Source organism: Falco peregrinus, chromosome 1 (assembly GCF_023634155.1).
Source record: "Falco peregrinus isolate bFalPer1 chromosome 1, bFalPer1.pri, whole genome shotgun sequence".
NCBI lineage: Eukaryota > Metazoa > Chordata > Aves > Falconiformes > Falconidae > Falco > Falco peregrinus.
Genome location: NC_073721.1, coordinates 94963836 through 94980638, shown reverse-complemented (window position 1 = coordinate 94980638; position 16803 = coordinate 94963836). Strand labels below are relative to the sequence as shown.

The 16803-nt window shown below is 40.8% G+C and overlaps 1 protein-coding gene across 4 annotated transcripts; it reads right to left on the bottom strand.

The window, feature by feature from the left end:
• Window positions 1-403: 403 nt before the first annotated feature.
• On the bottom strand, window positions 404-16607 carry ZFYVE21 (zinc finger FYVE-type containing 21). 4 transcript variants are annotated; one of them, XM_005242988.4, is made up of 8 exons: window positions 16378-16603; window positions 10250-10300; window positions 7452-7620; window positions 5638-5713; window positions 4847-4938; window positions 3937-3990; window positions 2275-2417; window positions 404-918 (listed from the first exon to the last, which is right to left on the bottom strand). In XM_005242988.4, the coding sequence occupies exons 1-8, from the start codon at window positions 16507-16509 to the stop codon at window positions 883-885; spliced, it is 753 nt and encodes a 250-aa protein (XP_005243045.1). In that variant the 5' UTR covers window positions 16510-16603; the 3' UTR covers window positions 404-882. The 4 variants fall into 4 exon arrangements, 3 of the variants coding, with proteins under 3 accessions (XP_005243045.1, XP_005243046.1, XP_027650431.1); XM_005242989.4 differs by lacking the exon at window positions 3937-3990 and having other exon boundaries at window positions 16378-16599; XR_003556868.2 differs by lacking the exon at window positions 404-918 and having other exon boundaries at window positions 2347-2417; window positions 3937-4287; window positions 16378-16607.
• Window positions 16608-16803: the final 196 nt, after the last annotated feature.

The window sequence follows — 16803 nt, the reverse complement described above, 5'->3', positions numbered from 1 at the left end:
CCTGGCACAGCACATGTAGCCGAGGATTCATCCCAATAGCTGAACCAATTAGCAGCACTCCAAACTAAAAGCAGGGTGCTGTTTATAACAAGTCAGAAGTTTCAGAGCAGAGACCATGGTACCCGTCGTTAAAGAAGCTATATATTGTAAAATTAAGTATCACCTTTTTTTAAATAAGTGAATTAATTTATTCATATTTGTACATTAAATTGTATACAATTACAGTTAGATTAACAAAAGCTAGTTACCAAAAGAAAATACAAAACTAAGAATTACTCTGGAGATTTACTTATTACAGAAATTAAGTTCCAAGGTCACGTTCATGTAAGTCCATTTGGTGGTATTTGGTGAAATACTTAGATATTTAAAATGAAATGCTTAAAAAAACCAAACAAACCCCAAGTGAGTTCTATAAAATCATATCTAAGGCAGATTTTATTGTACATTTGATTTTAAACATTTGGATAGAGGGAAAAACCTGAGATCTATACCCAAAAGCTATTCTCTGCAGAAGAGACATACACATTTGTTTGCTTTCTGTAGCAAACAGTATATATAAGTGTTACTATAAAAGTTGTGCTGTACATTAGCTGTAGTGCAGGTCACTTACATATTAAGTGCCAATAAAGGCTTAACAAAATATACAGAGTCTTAAAAGGTGAGGCTGTTTAAAGCATTAATTGTATACATATTGCACACTATAGTGAATACTTATGGTTCAAAAAAATTTCTCGTGTTTGCCAATTCTTACATCATGAACCACACTGGAATGGGAAAGGGTCAAGAACAGCAAGTGTTACCAGCTGTCGAATTAGCAAAAAGTGAGAGGGCGGGTCCGTGGAGGCTAGTGTCTTCCTTCAAGCGGCCACCAGTTCGCTGCCCTTACTGGTCCCGGGACTCATAAAGAAGTTTTGTTGCCTGACGTGAAGGCAAAAGGTCACTGTGTTAACTGAAGTTTCACTTGCAGCCCCCTCATCTCCTTCCTACCCCTCCAAAAACTTCCTTTCAACCCAAGGCTTTAAATTCTTCTTCTACTTTCCTTAGTCTAAGGCCTTTAACGCCAATGCGATAGGCACTAGAGTAAACTTGCAAGACTATTCAGGGTTACTTAAGTGCAGAACCTAGGTCACTGAAGATTTTAGACCAACTTAATTTGTTTCTTCTTGGTCAGAAATTAAGAGACTAGTAGTAGTGTTTCAGAGATCTTGGTAATCTCTCTAAACATAGGCAGTAAACAATGTTATTCCGGTCTATATTCCCCACACCCCTTCTGCCTCTTCCCTGCACAGTTCTGGCAAGGTGCTCATGTGCCTCAAACAACAGTTTCGACCTGCCCCCTGCCATGGGAAGAGATGTGCGTTCTCTAGCTGCAAGTCCTTTTACGTACTGTTAGCTAGGCCCTCTGGAAGTCTCACAGCACTGACTGTTGCTCAAAACCGAGCTTAACTCCTGTGAAGAGTTTAAAGGAGACAAATCAGTGTGGGAAGGGTGTTCAGTTTATCCATAAAATACCGGTTCTCACTGCATCTGCAGGAGTTGCATCGCTTGTGAAAGGTGAATTAAAACAGGTATTCAGGAAGTGCTACACTGCACTCACGTGGCAATGCAAAGTTCTCTGCTGAATGCAGAGTTCAATACGAGGGTTGGGGGTGGCTGGGGAACCTAACAACAGGGATAAAGAAGCAAACAGCCACGCACCTGCATTTGCAGACAGCTTATAAATTACAGTTTGGATTATCAGTTGGTCAAATGAACAAAGTTCCAGAACTAGGGGTGCGTTTGGTTTTTCCTTCCCATAACTGTCAGTTTCATTAGCCACAGAGAGCCTAGCAACAAAAGGTGGAACAGTCTTCCACAGGGTCCTGCCCCCATTTTCGAAAATCAACTTCTTTGAACCTTCATGAAGTAGTGAAAACAATTAGCTGAGTTTAGGTTCAGAAGAGTATTTCATAATGCACATTCTTCAGTGAGTAACAAAAACCTAAGGAACTTGAAAGTCTTAATTCCTACTTCTTTTCACATAATGACATACATAAGATGTTAGGAAACCGTTTGTAGTGCCCATTTTCGTCAGGTACCTGAGCATAAAGCTAAAGTCATGTTTGTAACAACAATCCATAGCTTCTGTTTTCTTAGTGACAAGGCCCTAAAGTCCTTAAATAAAAAATAATGGTAAAAAAGACTCCTAAGGCTGCAGACTCTCTTCAGTGCTACTGAGCAGCCCCACATGAAGATTTTCTTCAGCCTTCTCTGAGCTTTCCCTCCTTTGCTTACCTTATGCATAGCTGCCAGCCAGCTTGCTGACAACTTCTTGTTACAGCTGAAGTCTTCACTGGCTGTAAATTTCATCTGTGTTACCTCCTCTGATCCTGGTACCTTATACTGCAGAATCATACCTATGGCACGAGTATTACCTCCTGAAAAAAGAAGTAAAGTCTTGAACAGCAACAGGTTTTACCAACCAAGTAACACAACTTCTTCTTAGCTAACAGGCACGTTTGAAGAAAACTAGCTTATCACTTAATTCAAAGCACTACTAACTGCCAGTGCACTACCAACTGCCACATCAGAGGAGGTGGTGACTGCAGGAGCTTGTGCCAGGCAACAGAACGTGCAGACTCAATGTTGTGTAATTCTCTCTGGCAATGGCCGAGGCAGCACTTGTGTAAGCCGTCAGGTAAAGTTGCTAGCTACCCACACTAAGAATACCCTCACGTTTTACTGTTACCACATCTTCTCTGGAGTAGACACCATAGTTTCATACTGTAGCCTGCAGGTTGTAAACTGATTTACTAGTGTCCAGTTAGACTGATACCAAAGAGGGACCCCTGCTTGGTGAGAAGCCTGGCGTAGCAGTCAAAAGTCCCTTCAAACCTGACAAGAGTTGGGAGAGATGCTTACGCAAGACTAGAAAACAACTGGCAACATCATTTACTTCCTGAAGGAAATCCGCTACGGAAGTCATTGCTCTGACAACAGTGTGATAGCAAGATGTTTGTATCTTAATCTCTATGCAGCTAGAGTAAAAGAGATAAACCAAAGCAAAAATACAGATGTGAAACAAAAGCTTTGTTTAAAATACCGCATCTGATTGGCATTATTTCCTGGAGTAGTAAAGCACAAACTAAGCCCCAGGAACAGCACCACAATATACAGAAGGATGCTTTTTGTGGAGTTCTTTTTAAAAATGTCTGCACAAGAGGGCTCCTGGAGGCCACGACTGTAATAGCCAAGAAACCAAACAAAGACAATCTCAATCTAAGCAACCTGATCAAAAGCTGGCAGGCAGTGTCTGTACAAGTCACTGTGTGCCCCCCATTCTAGGATAAACTGCAATCCAACTTCATCACTCCCACCCCTGCATCTACCTGGTCAGGATAACAGATTAAGGCACTATTTAAATCAGTGGAAATCAAACACCAGATTTAACCAGTTTGCCCAAGTCTGGCATTCCAGGACATTACCGAGTTGGGCAGTAACCTTACGTAACAAGAGGTCTTACTTCTTTTAAAGATGTGGAAAAGCAAGACGTTAATTAACAGTTCATTTATTCAGTGCAAAGCCTTACTGGACAGTACACAAAAAGTACATTGTTCATTTCTGGCATATACCTCTGCTGAAGTAGGTGATGTGTAATACTGTGTACCACCAAAGATACTATTTCTCATCTTCCCTTCTCTCTTCTAGCACAGATAATAATAGCACACTTGGTCTAAAGAAGGCCTTGAGTGTTTTAGTTCTCTGAAAAGTTACACAACATTCATTCTCAGTTTATTAAACAGACAGGAAGGAACAGATACATGTCAGATTTGAACATAACTCATCTTTAAGTTGAACAGCTACAGATCAAGCGAAAAACCAGCACCGCAAAGAAAGATGGGAGGGGGGTCATGACAGCATGCTTAGGTGAGTCATGCTCAAAGGTACCGGTGATACCTTCAGTAATATGCTGGCTCTCCAGAAGGCTGGTGTAAGTGTGAATATCTTTTTCTACCATCAGGTAGGCAGGCAGGCAGGCAAAAAGACAAAGCAGTCAGAAGAGTAGTGAACAAGGAATTATAGGAGCATTAAGTAACTCAGCAACATGTCTGGTTGATTTGAATACCAAGATAAGTTTGTTAAAGTTAACATGCTGTACTGACTGAATATTGCACAGATAGGCTGTCCAATTAGAAAAATCCAGCAGTGGCAGAGGTGTTGCTAAAGAACAATTATTAAAATTCCTGACCTTGTTTGCTCTCATTTCAGTGAAATCATATTCAAGTTCATCCTGAAATACTCTAAAATCTGATAAGAGATGAGGCAGTAAGTAGCTGCCCTCTGATTCAGATGTTACCAGTTTCATTTGGCCACCCCTTCATGTTGAATGAAGTTATGAAAACATAGTTTAATTACTTCCCCCCACCCCCCACCCCCAGTTTCTCTCTCTCTTTCTCTCTCTCCTCACAACTGTACCCATAGAAGAGAAATCCCAGCTGGATTCCGAGATGGAAGCTACAAAAGACTTAACAGTTCCCTCCTACGAGCTTTTGAATCAATAGGGGTTTATATTTAGCCAAGAGAAAGGACCAAAACAGATGATGATCACCTTTACTCAGGTTTGTCAAGAAGCTCTCCCATAGTATAGCTGGAAGGCAATTTCTCAATTTTTAGGTTTTCCCAAAAATCCCAGCAGCCACATGGACAGGCTTTCACACACTGCGCTCTATTCTGAAAGCAGCTGTAACTAACATAGTTACACCTAGGTTACCAATAACCTAGAAATGCACTCTCTAGCTTAAACAATAATTACAACTTCACGTAATTTTTTCCTTAACAGTTAATTTGTACTCAATGAAAAAATTACCTCCAGGAGTGAATCCCTCTGTAAGTATCTGAACAGTTGAAATCTGTATAATTTCAATTTCATAGTGGCTGTCTCCATCCAAAACCAGATACCTACGTAACAGAAGAAAACCTTTTTAAAAAAAGCATAATTTCCCCTACAATATCAAGTCCAAATCAAAGGAAAAAGATAATCTCTCAGTGACTAGCTATTTTTGTGTTCTTTGGGGTGGACAGGGAGAAAAATCAAGCAAGAAAAATTACTTTTAATTGAAGTTCTTCACTTAAAGAAAAACAAAAACAAACAAACCACAAAACCTATAGTTCAGTTTGCCAGAAGACCCTTTCAAAATTTTAAAAGCATTCTACCAAAGTTCTAGCAGAAAAAGAGAACACAGAATCTAAAGTTTTCTAGCCAACCAAATTATAGGGATGACCAAAGCAATGCTTTGGGATGCAACGATGAACAATGTAGTGCAGTGTTAGAATCACTCTGAAACCAGCTTTTATCAGGGGCTACAGATTTTTTCCTGCCCCCACTTCTGTGACCCCCTGTTAGCTGGCAAACACCACTGTACTCCAGTGGCACTGAGAGGCATTATCAGCGAGTGGAGCTCCACCATTCCAAGGCATTCTGATCCACACTGCTAGTAAATTCAAACCAACTTACTCCAATAAAGTTGTGTCTATACTCTCTCTGATATCCTCACAGCCTGTTGTTGTTATATTTTGTTCAGGTTATAAGATAATAACGTAGCTGTAAGTGCAACAATAATGTAGTTTACAAGTGTAATTTCTATCAATCTTTCTCACCTCTGATTGTTGGAAAGTCGACAAACCATGAGCTCAGATTTATCTGATGTTCCCAGAGTTACAAAGAATGTAGCACCTGGAAAGAAATGTTTTAGTATTCTAATGCTGGTTTGGAAGGAAGATTCAAGTATCAAAAAGAATAATTAATTTTTAATTACTGCACCTAATACACTGAATTGGGTAAACAGACCAATTGAAATGTTAAACTGATTAACATCAGCAGAACACTGAAGTATAAAAAGCTGATCTTTAATTATCATGTTTTGACTCACAGGACCTTTCACAATTGCTCTGTAATTTCTCCCACATGTAGTGGAAATACAGATGATATCCAAGATGAATCTTTTAAAAATGAGAACAGATTTGGAAATGGCAAGAATTAAAGACCCCACCTTGTCACCATAATACAAACTATTGTTTTGGTATTCAAAAAAAAAAAAAAAAAAAAAAATCTAACAGCAGGATGGGACCTTCAGCTCTACACTTAAATAGTAAAGACAACCTCTCTTTCACCATTGAAGGCTAGCTAAGTCTTACTTTGAGGTCAATAAACCTCAGCCTTCACGTTATGTTTCCTCCTGCTCAAAACAGCTTCTTTGACATCGGAAAAGTCATCTTGGCTACACTGGTGAAGTGATGCATAACTTAAAATAAAACAGACTACACGCCTAACCACTTTACTTCCTCCATGCCTTATGCTCCCTGTATTACCTCATCCCAATACTGCTGGTCTGGGAGATGAAAAAAACCCCAACATACAGCCCTGCCACATGGCCTGCAGTCCATCTCCATAACGTGAACCATGCAGCCTCAACGGGCTTCACCTCGCTGTATTTCAGCTATTTCACACAGTCTCACTGACCCCTCGTCATGGACCCCAGGCTGCTGCTGAAGCAAGACAGAGACAACAGCAGCAAAACGGCAAAGGACATCACAACCACCACCTCTCTCAGACCACTGGCTCTACAGTAAGTCAGGCACAACTTCAGACTTTCATTGCCTAACACAAATGCAAGCAGGACAAGGTTTAAAACAGGTCTTGAGGTTAAAATGCATTATTCAAACACTCACCTACACCCTCATCTGCAAAGCAGAATTACGAATCATTGTGTGTTACAGGGATGAACATACTCCTTCCTGAACACAGAATCTCCCTAGGAACATTCGTGCTAATCAGACATGTGGCTTAGCTTACCGATCATACACCCTGGCATCGGGCTGAGAGACCATCCACAGGCCCTGAACAATCACAGAACATTTAAAAACTGAAGACTCAGCTTTCTTAATGTAACTGGAACATGAATTACTGTATCACATGTAGTTTTAATACTATACCAAATGGACTACTCAGGATGATTTGCCATCAACCATAGCTGTAAGCCATGGACAAGATCAAAGCTCACAAATTAAGCCTGAAACAAGCACTGTATCTTGTTAAAAAAGTATTAAAATATTCTCTATTGTCAAGTATTTTTCATCCTTATTTAATGTAACAGGAATATGGCTAAAAGATGCATTTTAAGAAAAATGTCAACTGCACACACATCTGTTCTCAGAGGCATTAAAAATTCCTGTCTTTTTAATTAAATCACTCTTTGTAAACATTGACTAAAAAGTGTAAACTTCTCTCTAAGTCAATTACACAGAATTATTAACTGACAAACAAGCATAAGAACAAAACAGTCTTTAAAGGAGGCAAAAATGCAGCTTGTTTGACAAGGGGCATTACTCTTACTGTTTATCAGATTTGTTTAACACAATTTGAATAAATACAGATGAGATCAAAACAGCATAAATACGCGTTCAGTCCTTACCATTCATGAGTACTTTAAGCTGTTTGTCATAGAACTCTGTTTCTTTCTGAGAGATGAGGGCACATTCAGCACACTGGCGCACAGGGTCCACAAAGCACATGCGAGGCAGAGGCACTTTTTTACTGCAGCACTTGTCACAGAAACATTTTCCACATCTTCGACAGTGATGCTAAGCATGAAAGAATATTGTTGGAAGAAGGGTTCACCGGAGTCAAGAAGACGCTCAATATGAGTTATGCATCTTGCTCAACTTTATTAGTTTCTAACACTACTTATATAGAACCGATACACATGCATATTTGTAAAGCAGAAATACAATTGGTTAGTAGTCTCTAAACGCGCGCGGTTCTCACACCCCTAATTATCATGACTAAAATAAGCATTCTACCCATGTAGCTAATTGTGTTGCTGTGCTTCAGCCTTCTAGTTTGTTACTCCCTACTTTCCCATACCGGTCCCTATCTTTCTTGGCCCTGCACCTGCTTTCCCAGCAGCTGTATCTTGCTACAGCCACGGCCTGTTGGCACAACAGAGTATTTTATTTATTTACAAAGGAAACTATTAGGGAATAATTTGAGAAAGTTACTACATTAAATACACTCATCCCCCAAGAAACAGAACAGTTTCTCAGATGTGAAACATGCAAGCTGAGGGATAGGTAAGGGAAATGTAACTGCTAGGGTGGTAGAAAGAAATCTCTGATGACTGAATACAGTATGAACAGCAGCACTATAAGCCTGTTGGCACTCTGTAAACATGCTTCCAAAGCAGACCAGACAAGACACTGAAAGGGCTTCTCCAGCGTACAGTAAATCCTTCACCTTACTGTCAATAAATACACAAGAGAAGAGTGGTTTCTAGGTCCCTTCCCAGTTGCAAGCAAAAGCATTAGGGAACTTCAACTGCAGATCCTATGCTCCTCCTTTAAAACCTACTCTCAAGATTTTCCCATGGAAAAAAGATAGTGTCTTCATACTTAAAACCTAAAGCTATTCCTCCATCAGAAATACGAGGTGGAACAGTACAAATCCAATGAAGTTGCAAAACCAGAAGTAGTACTGCACTGTGTTTCTCAGCTACTAAATCTGCAACCAGTGGCTTGTGCTCCACATCACTGTTGGGGTGTGACAGTCCCAGCAGGTCTTCCTGATGCAAGTTCTCATGTGAGAACCAGTATTCCCAGGCAAGCAGGAACTCATTTGTGGCTCAAAGCAAGTTTGAACAGTTTGATATGAGGAACTGATACACTGCAGTTTTGGTCAGTTTTAGGCTTTCCTTCCAAACATTAGGCAAAATTCTCTGGAGTACCTGTTTTCCAGGGCTACCTGCATTTACTTCCCAAAGCTAACACAAGTAAAACGCAGCAGCCTAATGAATTAGTACTTCTCAGCCTGAACACTCCAACCAAACACTATGCTCGTAACTCATCCAGCTAAAAGGTAAAACAGGAACTAGGAGAAAGTGCACTCCCATGATTGAGGGGAAGTGGAGAGGGAGGTGCTGATCTCTTCTCCCTGGGATCCAGTGATGGGACATGTAGGAACAGTCCAAAGCTGTGCCAGGGGAGGTTCAGACTGGACATCAGGAAGCATTTCTTTATCGAGAGGGTGGTCAGACACTGGAACAGGCTCCCTAGAGAGGTGGTCGATGCCCCAAGCCTGTCAGTGTTTAAGAGGCACTTGGCCAATGCCATTAACAACATGCTTTAACTTGGTCAGCCCTGCACTGGTCAGGCAGTTGGACTGAAATAGTTGTTGTAGGTCCCTTCCAACTGAAATGGTCTAGTCTAGTCTATTACTAGGATTACTAACTGACATCCTAATGCTTTTCAGGCCTCCTGAAAACTTACACCTACCTGGTTAACATATTGGTATGTCTGGTTTACAATATTTCCTTCCCTCTCCCTCCAAACAATAAATTAAAAAACATCAATTATGTCAGTACGCTGTAAGTCACACTTCCACAAGCACGTGCTGACAGTGTCAATGTAGTTATACAAAGGAATTATATTCCCTGCTAAAAATCATTGTTGGACTTTTTTATTTGGGAGGGTGATGGGGTGGGGAGCCAGGCTGCTTTCCTTCTCCATGCAGAAACCCCAATATCAGCAGAATGTTTTCTGATAGTAGTATTCCGCACACCAGCGTGCGGTCCACAGTGACCTGCTTACTCTTATGCAATGAACATAACTTAACTCTAATGTTAGTGTTTTCTCTTCATACAGTGAGCCTAATTATGGCTCACAGCAATCAAGGTGGTTTACACTTTCTATTTTAATCAGGAATTCCCTTTTCCCAACCTGAGATAAATCTTGTTTTACTTTTAGAACAGAAGAATCTGAGTTTTGGTTATCTGCTTTTTAACAATACAGTTCTTAAGTGTAAGACTATAATTCATTACTCCTGAAAACATGTTTGCTTACATTTCCACAACTAATTTTATCTCCCAAAACAGAACGCAATTAGTTGATTTGGTTTCTGTGTCAGTACTGGTGTTAGCAGGCCACTTCCACACGAGCTGCTCTAACCCTTCCTTTGAATATAAATCCCGTGGGTACCCAGTAATTTGGAAGAACCCTAACTGTGTAGTACACATTCAGCAACAAGAAGAATTTCAAAGCAGAATTAAAACAAAAAGGATGTGTAGTCAGAAAAGGCAGAACAGAAAGAAAAACTACTTCCAAGTTACATCTGATTTTGCATGCTATTCTACTGAAATCGTCTACATTTTACATCCAAGTAAGTCCATAATAGTATTTTGCAACAGTTAATGCTTTACACTTCACTGGTTTCTCTTACCTTTCTAGTTATGAAGTCAAACTTTGCATCACACTGCATACATCTTGGGCACTAGAAAACAGTACAAATTAAGATTAACCTACAAGATTTCTAAACCTTTAAACCTATTACCACATACAAGGACTGAGCTTTATATTATGCCCTAAAAAGAAACCCCTCCAACAAATTTCCATCCTTCATCTTTTCACTATGGATGGCTTTCATTTCATATTGATGTAGCAAAATAACATCATCCCCATTTCTAAGACTAAAAATGCTGCCAAACCCATTTGCCCTAAGGAATACTGCATCTTGCCAGCAGTCAAAACCACATTTCAGAAGTATTATGCTTAATTATGTTTGGCTATCCAGTCAGTCATATATTCCAGAGTCGACTGATTTGTGTTAAGTTGTCATCCTCACTGCATTATACTGTGATGCTCTGTTGACTCTCTAAAACATTGTTTATATTTTAATGCTCTCAATAGTTACACATTTCTGAAAAATGCTAGGAGATACTTGGTTTTCTTCCAAGCCACTAAGAATTTTTATTCCAGCTACAAATGTCACTTCCTGAAATATCTCTTTCCTAAAAGCAGCATACACCCACACTCCTCCCAAAAGAAAAGCCAGAAAAAAAACCTGAAGACTTTTTTTTTCCTCTCACAACTAAGTAGAGTTTAGGGGATGACAGTTTTAATTTTCTAAACTACCAGAAGTGATTAGTGATTGTTATACAAGTAAAGTTTTCTGTATAGAAAGTCACCTACCAAAAGGCTGATACTCTGCCATTAGATCACTGGATTTTCATGAAGATTTTACGTATTTTTTTCTACCATACCAAAAACCACTCTCCAAGGCTTATAATGCAAATATCGCTAGATTTATTTGCAAATATTAATGCAAAATTAGGCTGACATCTGAATCAGGAGAACATGGTTAGATCCTGTAGTAAGTTTTATAACTCTAGAAACCGAAACTCCTCAAACCAAACTATCTCAGACTACAGCAAAATGTCATCTCAAAAACATGCCGTAAGCTGAGCAGGTGCTATTTGCTAAGCATACATTAATCACCATTTGCCTTTAATTAATGTATTTCAATACTTAATCCTTTATCTTCTATAAATTCCTTCAGGTTACAACAGCTTTTGTTGTCCATTTCAGGGACTTTTGCTTCAGCAGATACCCAATCACTGAGACAAGCTCAGTAACTATAGCCAAGAAAAATTTTACAGCAGCTAAATTAAAAATTCCCAAGAAACTTTTCACATTCTTTTTAAGTAGAAGTTTGTTGATAATTCGCAATAGTTTATATGAAGTGTTCTGATGTCTAAACAGAAGTTTAACACATTAGAGCGTAACTGCAGTCACCGTAATGGAACATAAATACTACTTGCAGTATTTGTTACAGTAGGCTCTCTGTTTCTAAATGCCACACGAAAGAGAACCAGAAATGTTCCTGTATTGTTTCAAATACTGTACTGAATTAAGGCAGCCAACCACCTCTTTTCACAATAGCTGCAGAAAAGCTTATTCTAACATTCACTGATGAATAACCTTCAGCATAAAGCAACTTCAGCATACCCCAGGCTTCAGCTCTGAAACAAGTAATACTCTACTGCTAATACCACATTTTACTCTATGTTGATCTTGATTTAGTGTTTTAAATTTTGACATGTGTAGCTTAAGAGCTTCTCTGGGAGCTGAACCTGGCAAGAATTCTGGTACATTTTGAAATTTACCAGAAGCCTAACTCATTTTCTTAATGACAACATATTGTTTGGGGGGTTTTTTGGTCAGAAATCAGAAAGTGCAAGCCACAAAGGAGGGGGGAAAAAACACTTTTCTAAATACTATCCTAAATAGATTTCATATACAATGTTATGTTAAACATACAAGTTGCTTTTCAGGAAGGAACAAAGTTATCCATCCTCTTACTTAACACAAACTCTACAGAAAAGCATTTCTGAATTCCAGACCTATCATGATAGTACTGCCTGATATACAGAACAGTCATAAATAAACCACAAGTCAAATGACATTTGGTAGCAGGCATCACAGAACGGGATTCTCCTACAAAAATATTCCAACACAAGCAGGCTCGATACACTGTTCCTTCAAGGCACTTTGCTTTAAGTAACCAGAACCAAGTGAACCCATTTGTATAATAGCAACTTCTACTTTGCCTGGGAAGAGATCTCTATCAAGGAACACCTTGAAAGGTGAATTCTTCCTATTCATCCATATGCTGACATAATTAGAGAGTACATGAGTATTGAATTAAGCTTTATTGCTTGAAGGGTTTTTTTATCACATTTACAGAGGAGGAAGCATGATGTTTGAGTTATTTCCAGGTCTTCAAGATACAGGCTTTTTAAAACTAGTGCAAATTAAATTTTTTGTCAAGTAGAAACAAAAAAATACGAAGTAAGAAATAAAAACGCATGTCACCAGTATATTCATGTCACATACAATCAATATAACACTAATACTGGTATCAGATTACTTCATACAGCAAGAGGAAAATGGAAGAACATCCAACAGCTGCTGGATCCTGGTATTAATTTAAAAATACTGAGAGCTAGTTTATTACAAATACAGTAGAACTTCTCATAGATTTGCTGAAGTGTGATAACAAATTTGCATAATACTTTGGATTCAGCCAGAGGTGAGAATACTGTAGATGCACAGGAAGCTATAGTTACGCTTCATATGCTTTATTTGCATATACAATAACAAAGAGATTCAGAAAGTCACACAAGATAACACCCGGCTGAGCTCCTAACAGAGTGAACTTCTGCAAATGCAGAAGTTCACAAGCTCATCAAATGACACCTTGCAACACACCTGACCAAAAAAACAGCTGATGCCAGAGTGGAAAATGATACAATGCAAACATGTGGCAGATCTGGCTTACAATGCTTTCTGATATTACAGCTGGACAGGGCCAAATCATTGCCTGAGCTATACAAGTTTGCAGCAGTCCAAGCACAGCTGTCACACTGCTAGTGCCAACTCCAAGCATCTGAACCAACCGAGGACCCAGCCATGCAAAGCCCAGCTCCCTCCTGCAGTGATTGAGGCGCTCTAGGGAATCAATTTCACCACATCTGTAAGCTCCCCTCACACATCCCAGCTCTGAGGCACATAGTGTTCCTCAGCCACAAAGATCTGGTACACAGCTGGATGTCACAAGGTTTGGCCACCTCTGCATTCAAACACACAAATTTTGCTCAATTTCTAGTCCAAGATTTCCTTAATAGGAACATAATCAGTTGAGCCCTGCTGGCGATTAACAAAGAAATTCCAGGTTAGACAAGGCACATGCAGTGACAAGCATTTTAAGCTATGTTTCAAGTTCAATGATGTTCAGCATGAATTTTCTTAATACTATCCACCTTGACACATTATTAGAAGACTACCAAAAAGAAAGTTTTCTGTAGTTCTGCTTCAGCCTTACACTTCAAACTCTTCAAAGCAACTGGTATTTTAAGACTGTATAATCTTGTGACATAAAATTTAAGAATTGCAATATATTTCAGTGTTATGTAAGTTTTGCAAAACTACTAACTGCCATAATTTTTAGGTGCCTTTACTTTTTTAAAATAAGCCAGTAGCCTCTTCCTGCATAAGAAAAATAAAGCTACTGAAGTTGTGTTACTGGGTGCACAGCAGAAGCCAGTGTATTTGAAAAGACAGATCAACATTTGCTAATACCACTCTCTTGTCTTGGATAAACAACACTTTTTTTTTTTTTTTAATTACATCTGACAAGGTAACAAGAGCAAGTGTTCTTGCTGAATTAACTAATTAGATAACATTTTCTTTAAATTCTGTTTTATTAATAAAAACATGTTTTTATAAGCTTTCCAGTATATCATGTACCTGCTTTATTTAAGGAAAAACTCTGTAACAAATTTGGTAATCATTAACCAAAGGGATGTCAGAACTTCAATACACTTTAAGAAATCTAGTAAAACAGCTTTCTACAAAATAACAATAATGCAAGATTAAGAATATGCATTAACAAATACACTTAAAACATTTGCCTATAATACACTTCCCCTCAATAGCAAATATCAGAGACTGATGCAAAGGCAACATTCAGTCATAAACCAACACTATCAGCCTACGGACCAACAGGCTACAGGGGAAAAACTGAATTTTAAGGAACATGAATACTTGCAGTACAACTGCAACATAAAATTCAAACTAACCATACACATCAGATGGATGTATCTAAAATATACAGACTTAATTCTAAAATCTAACTAGTTTAAATAAATCCTACCGCAATCCTCAAACAGCCTTTAGTTGAATTAAGATGGTACTATCTATTAGAGTACTCATATATATATATGAGTTCAAGTACCTTGGAGTTTTGTTTTTTTTTAAATGAGAGTAGCCTGCTATAATCAATGACTACTGAAATATAAAATACATTTCAGAAGGTCAGGGAGAAAACTAATTTCAATTTAACCGTTACACAAATCATATCCACTGATGGTGATGAGGATGTCAGGAATCGGGTTCCCAGGTGGCCTAAGTGAGTGCACACAGGGCACACCAAGTTATCTACGCAGCAAAAGCAGACTCCATGCAACGCAAAGGGAAACCGCTTGCACAATAACTGCTGAGACTTTGCCACAAGCTCACTGATAAATGCACACTCGGTCTGCAACACACCCAGTACACCACACCACTATGGCGCCAGCTGGGTGGCAACCCGGAGAGCTGAGCACCCAGACCTTCAAATGACACTCAGCCGTGGTCAGTGAAAATTCTGTCTTACCTACAGCCCCTGTAAGGCCGATAACTAGTTTCTACAGATAACAAGGAGAATTATTGATTTTTTTATTGACTAAGTATGGAAGAGAATAAATTGAGAAAACTCCCACAACATGTTTTAGCAGACCCCTTGTTTAAAATACGTTGGAAAAGTTAGTTTTCAAAAAACGGTGGTTATTTTGGACAAAACCAACATCACAGACCTTATGACAGTAAAAGTTAGTCTGAGCTGCAGAAGCTGTGCTGGCAGAGAATCTCCAGAATTACTACTCTTACACAGAGCTCTTTGCCTCAAGAGATACAAGGTAGGGACAAAATTTTCTTCCTCATTCCTCACCAAGGAGGACATAGTGTTCCCATACAAAACAGACCAACCACGTCAGTATGTGGCAAAGAACAGCTCTGTTTACAGACTCCCTGCTTAAATTCATATTGGCTCATCTAAAATAAATCTTCATTCCAGCCACATTTAAAGACACTGGCATGCATCCACACCACAGAAGGCTGGCAATAAGTAAACAAACAACTGATTGTCAAGTTATTTTAGCATCTAGCTGTAGGAGAGGTAACAAATAATGCATGTTACATTAAATTTAATATAATGATCACGTAGGTTATTTGAAAAGAATGTAAAAACAAAGCTGACTGAAGCAGTTTAAGTTATTCAATACTTGTTTGACACTATGAACATTTAAATCGGGAGCCAGAAGAGCTGTTCTAACTTAGCCTTAGTGCCTTAATACTTTGCTTTTTTTTTTTTTTTAAATCAACACGGTCTTCAGAATTACCTTTATAAGCATTTAAAGAGGCTGCTTCCCTAAACATTAATGCTGTTACCTCGTTAAGTTCTTCACTAACGTTTGTGACAGGGCCGCCCACCCCTGAGGAACGAGTGGCAGCCCCCTCCCTCCTGTGCGTTAACCCAGGGGAACAAAATCCCGGGGTTGGGAAATCAACAACCGCACCCGGGTGGGGCTGGCGAGGGGAGGCGAGCCCAGCCCGCCTGGCACTCGCCCCTCAGCACCCGGGCGACCCCCGCGGGCCAGCGCGGCACCCCCGGGGCCGGCAACCTCCCCCCCGCCGCCCCGGGGCCGGGAAACCCACTCCCCGGCGCTCCGACCAGCGCCGTGCCGCGGCAGGCAGCGACGGCAGCGGGGGGGAAGGAGGCGCCGGGAACCGCGGCGGCGGAGGGAAGGGGAAGCAGCGCGACCTCGACCCGCGGTTCCCGCCCGGGCGTTCCGCCGCGGCTGCCCGCGGGCATTGGCCCCTGAGGCGGCGCGAGCGGGCGCTGTCCTCGCGCAGGGAGCCCCCCCCGCCCCGCCTGGGAAGGGAAGAGCGGCAGCGCCCGCCCGCCGATACCTCCTTGTCAGGCACCCAGGGCGGCTCGTCCAGGCCGAAGGGGCTGCGGGCAGAGCGGTGCTCGGGCACCATGCGCAGCCCGCTGGGCGAGCGCACCAGCTTCTTGGCATCGCGGGCCTCGCAGCCCGACATCTTCCCCCCTCAAACTCCGCCACCGCTACTCTCCCCCTCGGGAGTGGCACTGCCACCACCCAATGGCCGCCCGGGTCCTTCGCAACGGGCACGGCGCAAGGCCAATGCAAAGCGGCGAGCCGCCCGTCCCCGCCCACATACTCCAGACGCCCAATAGAACACTGGCTCCAGACTTCTCAGCCAATCCTGTACCGCGTGGGCTTTCAGGCCGGTATATCATTCCCACCCCACCCCCTTTGGCCGCTCGAGGCGCATGCGCATTGGGAATTGCCTGCCCCGCAACCCGGAAACGAA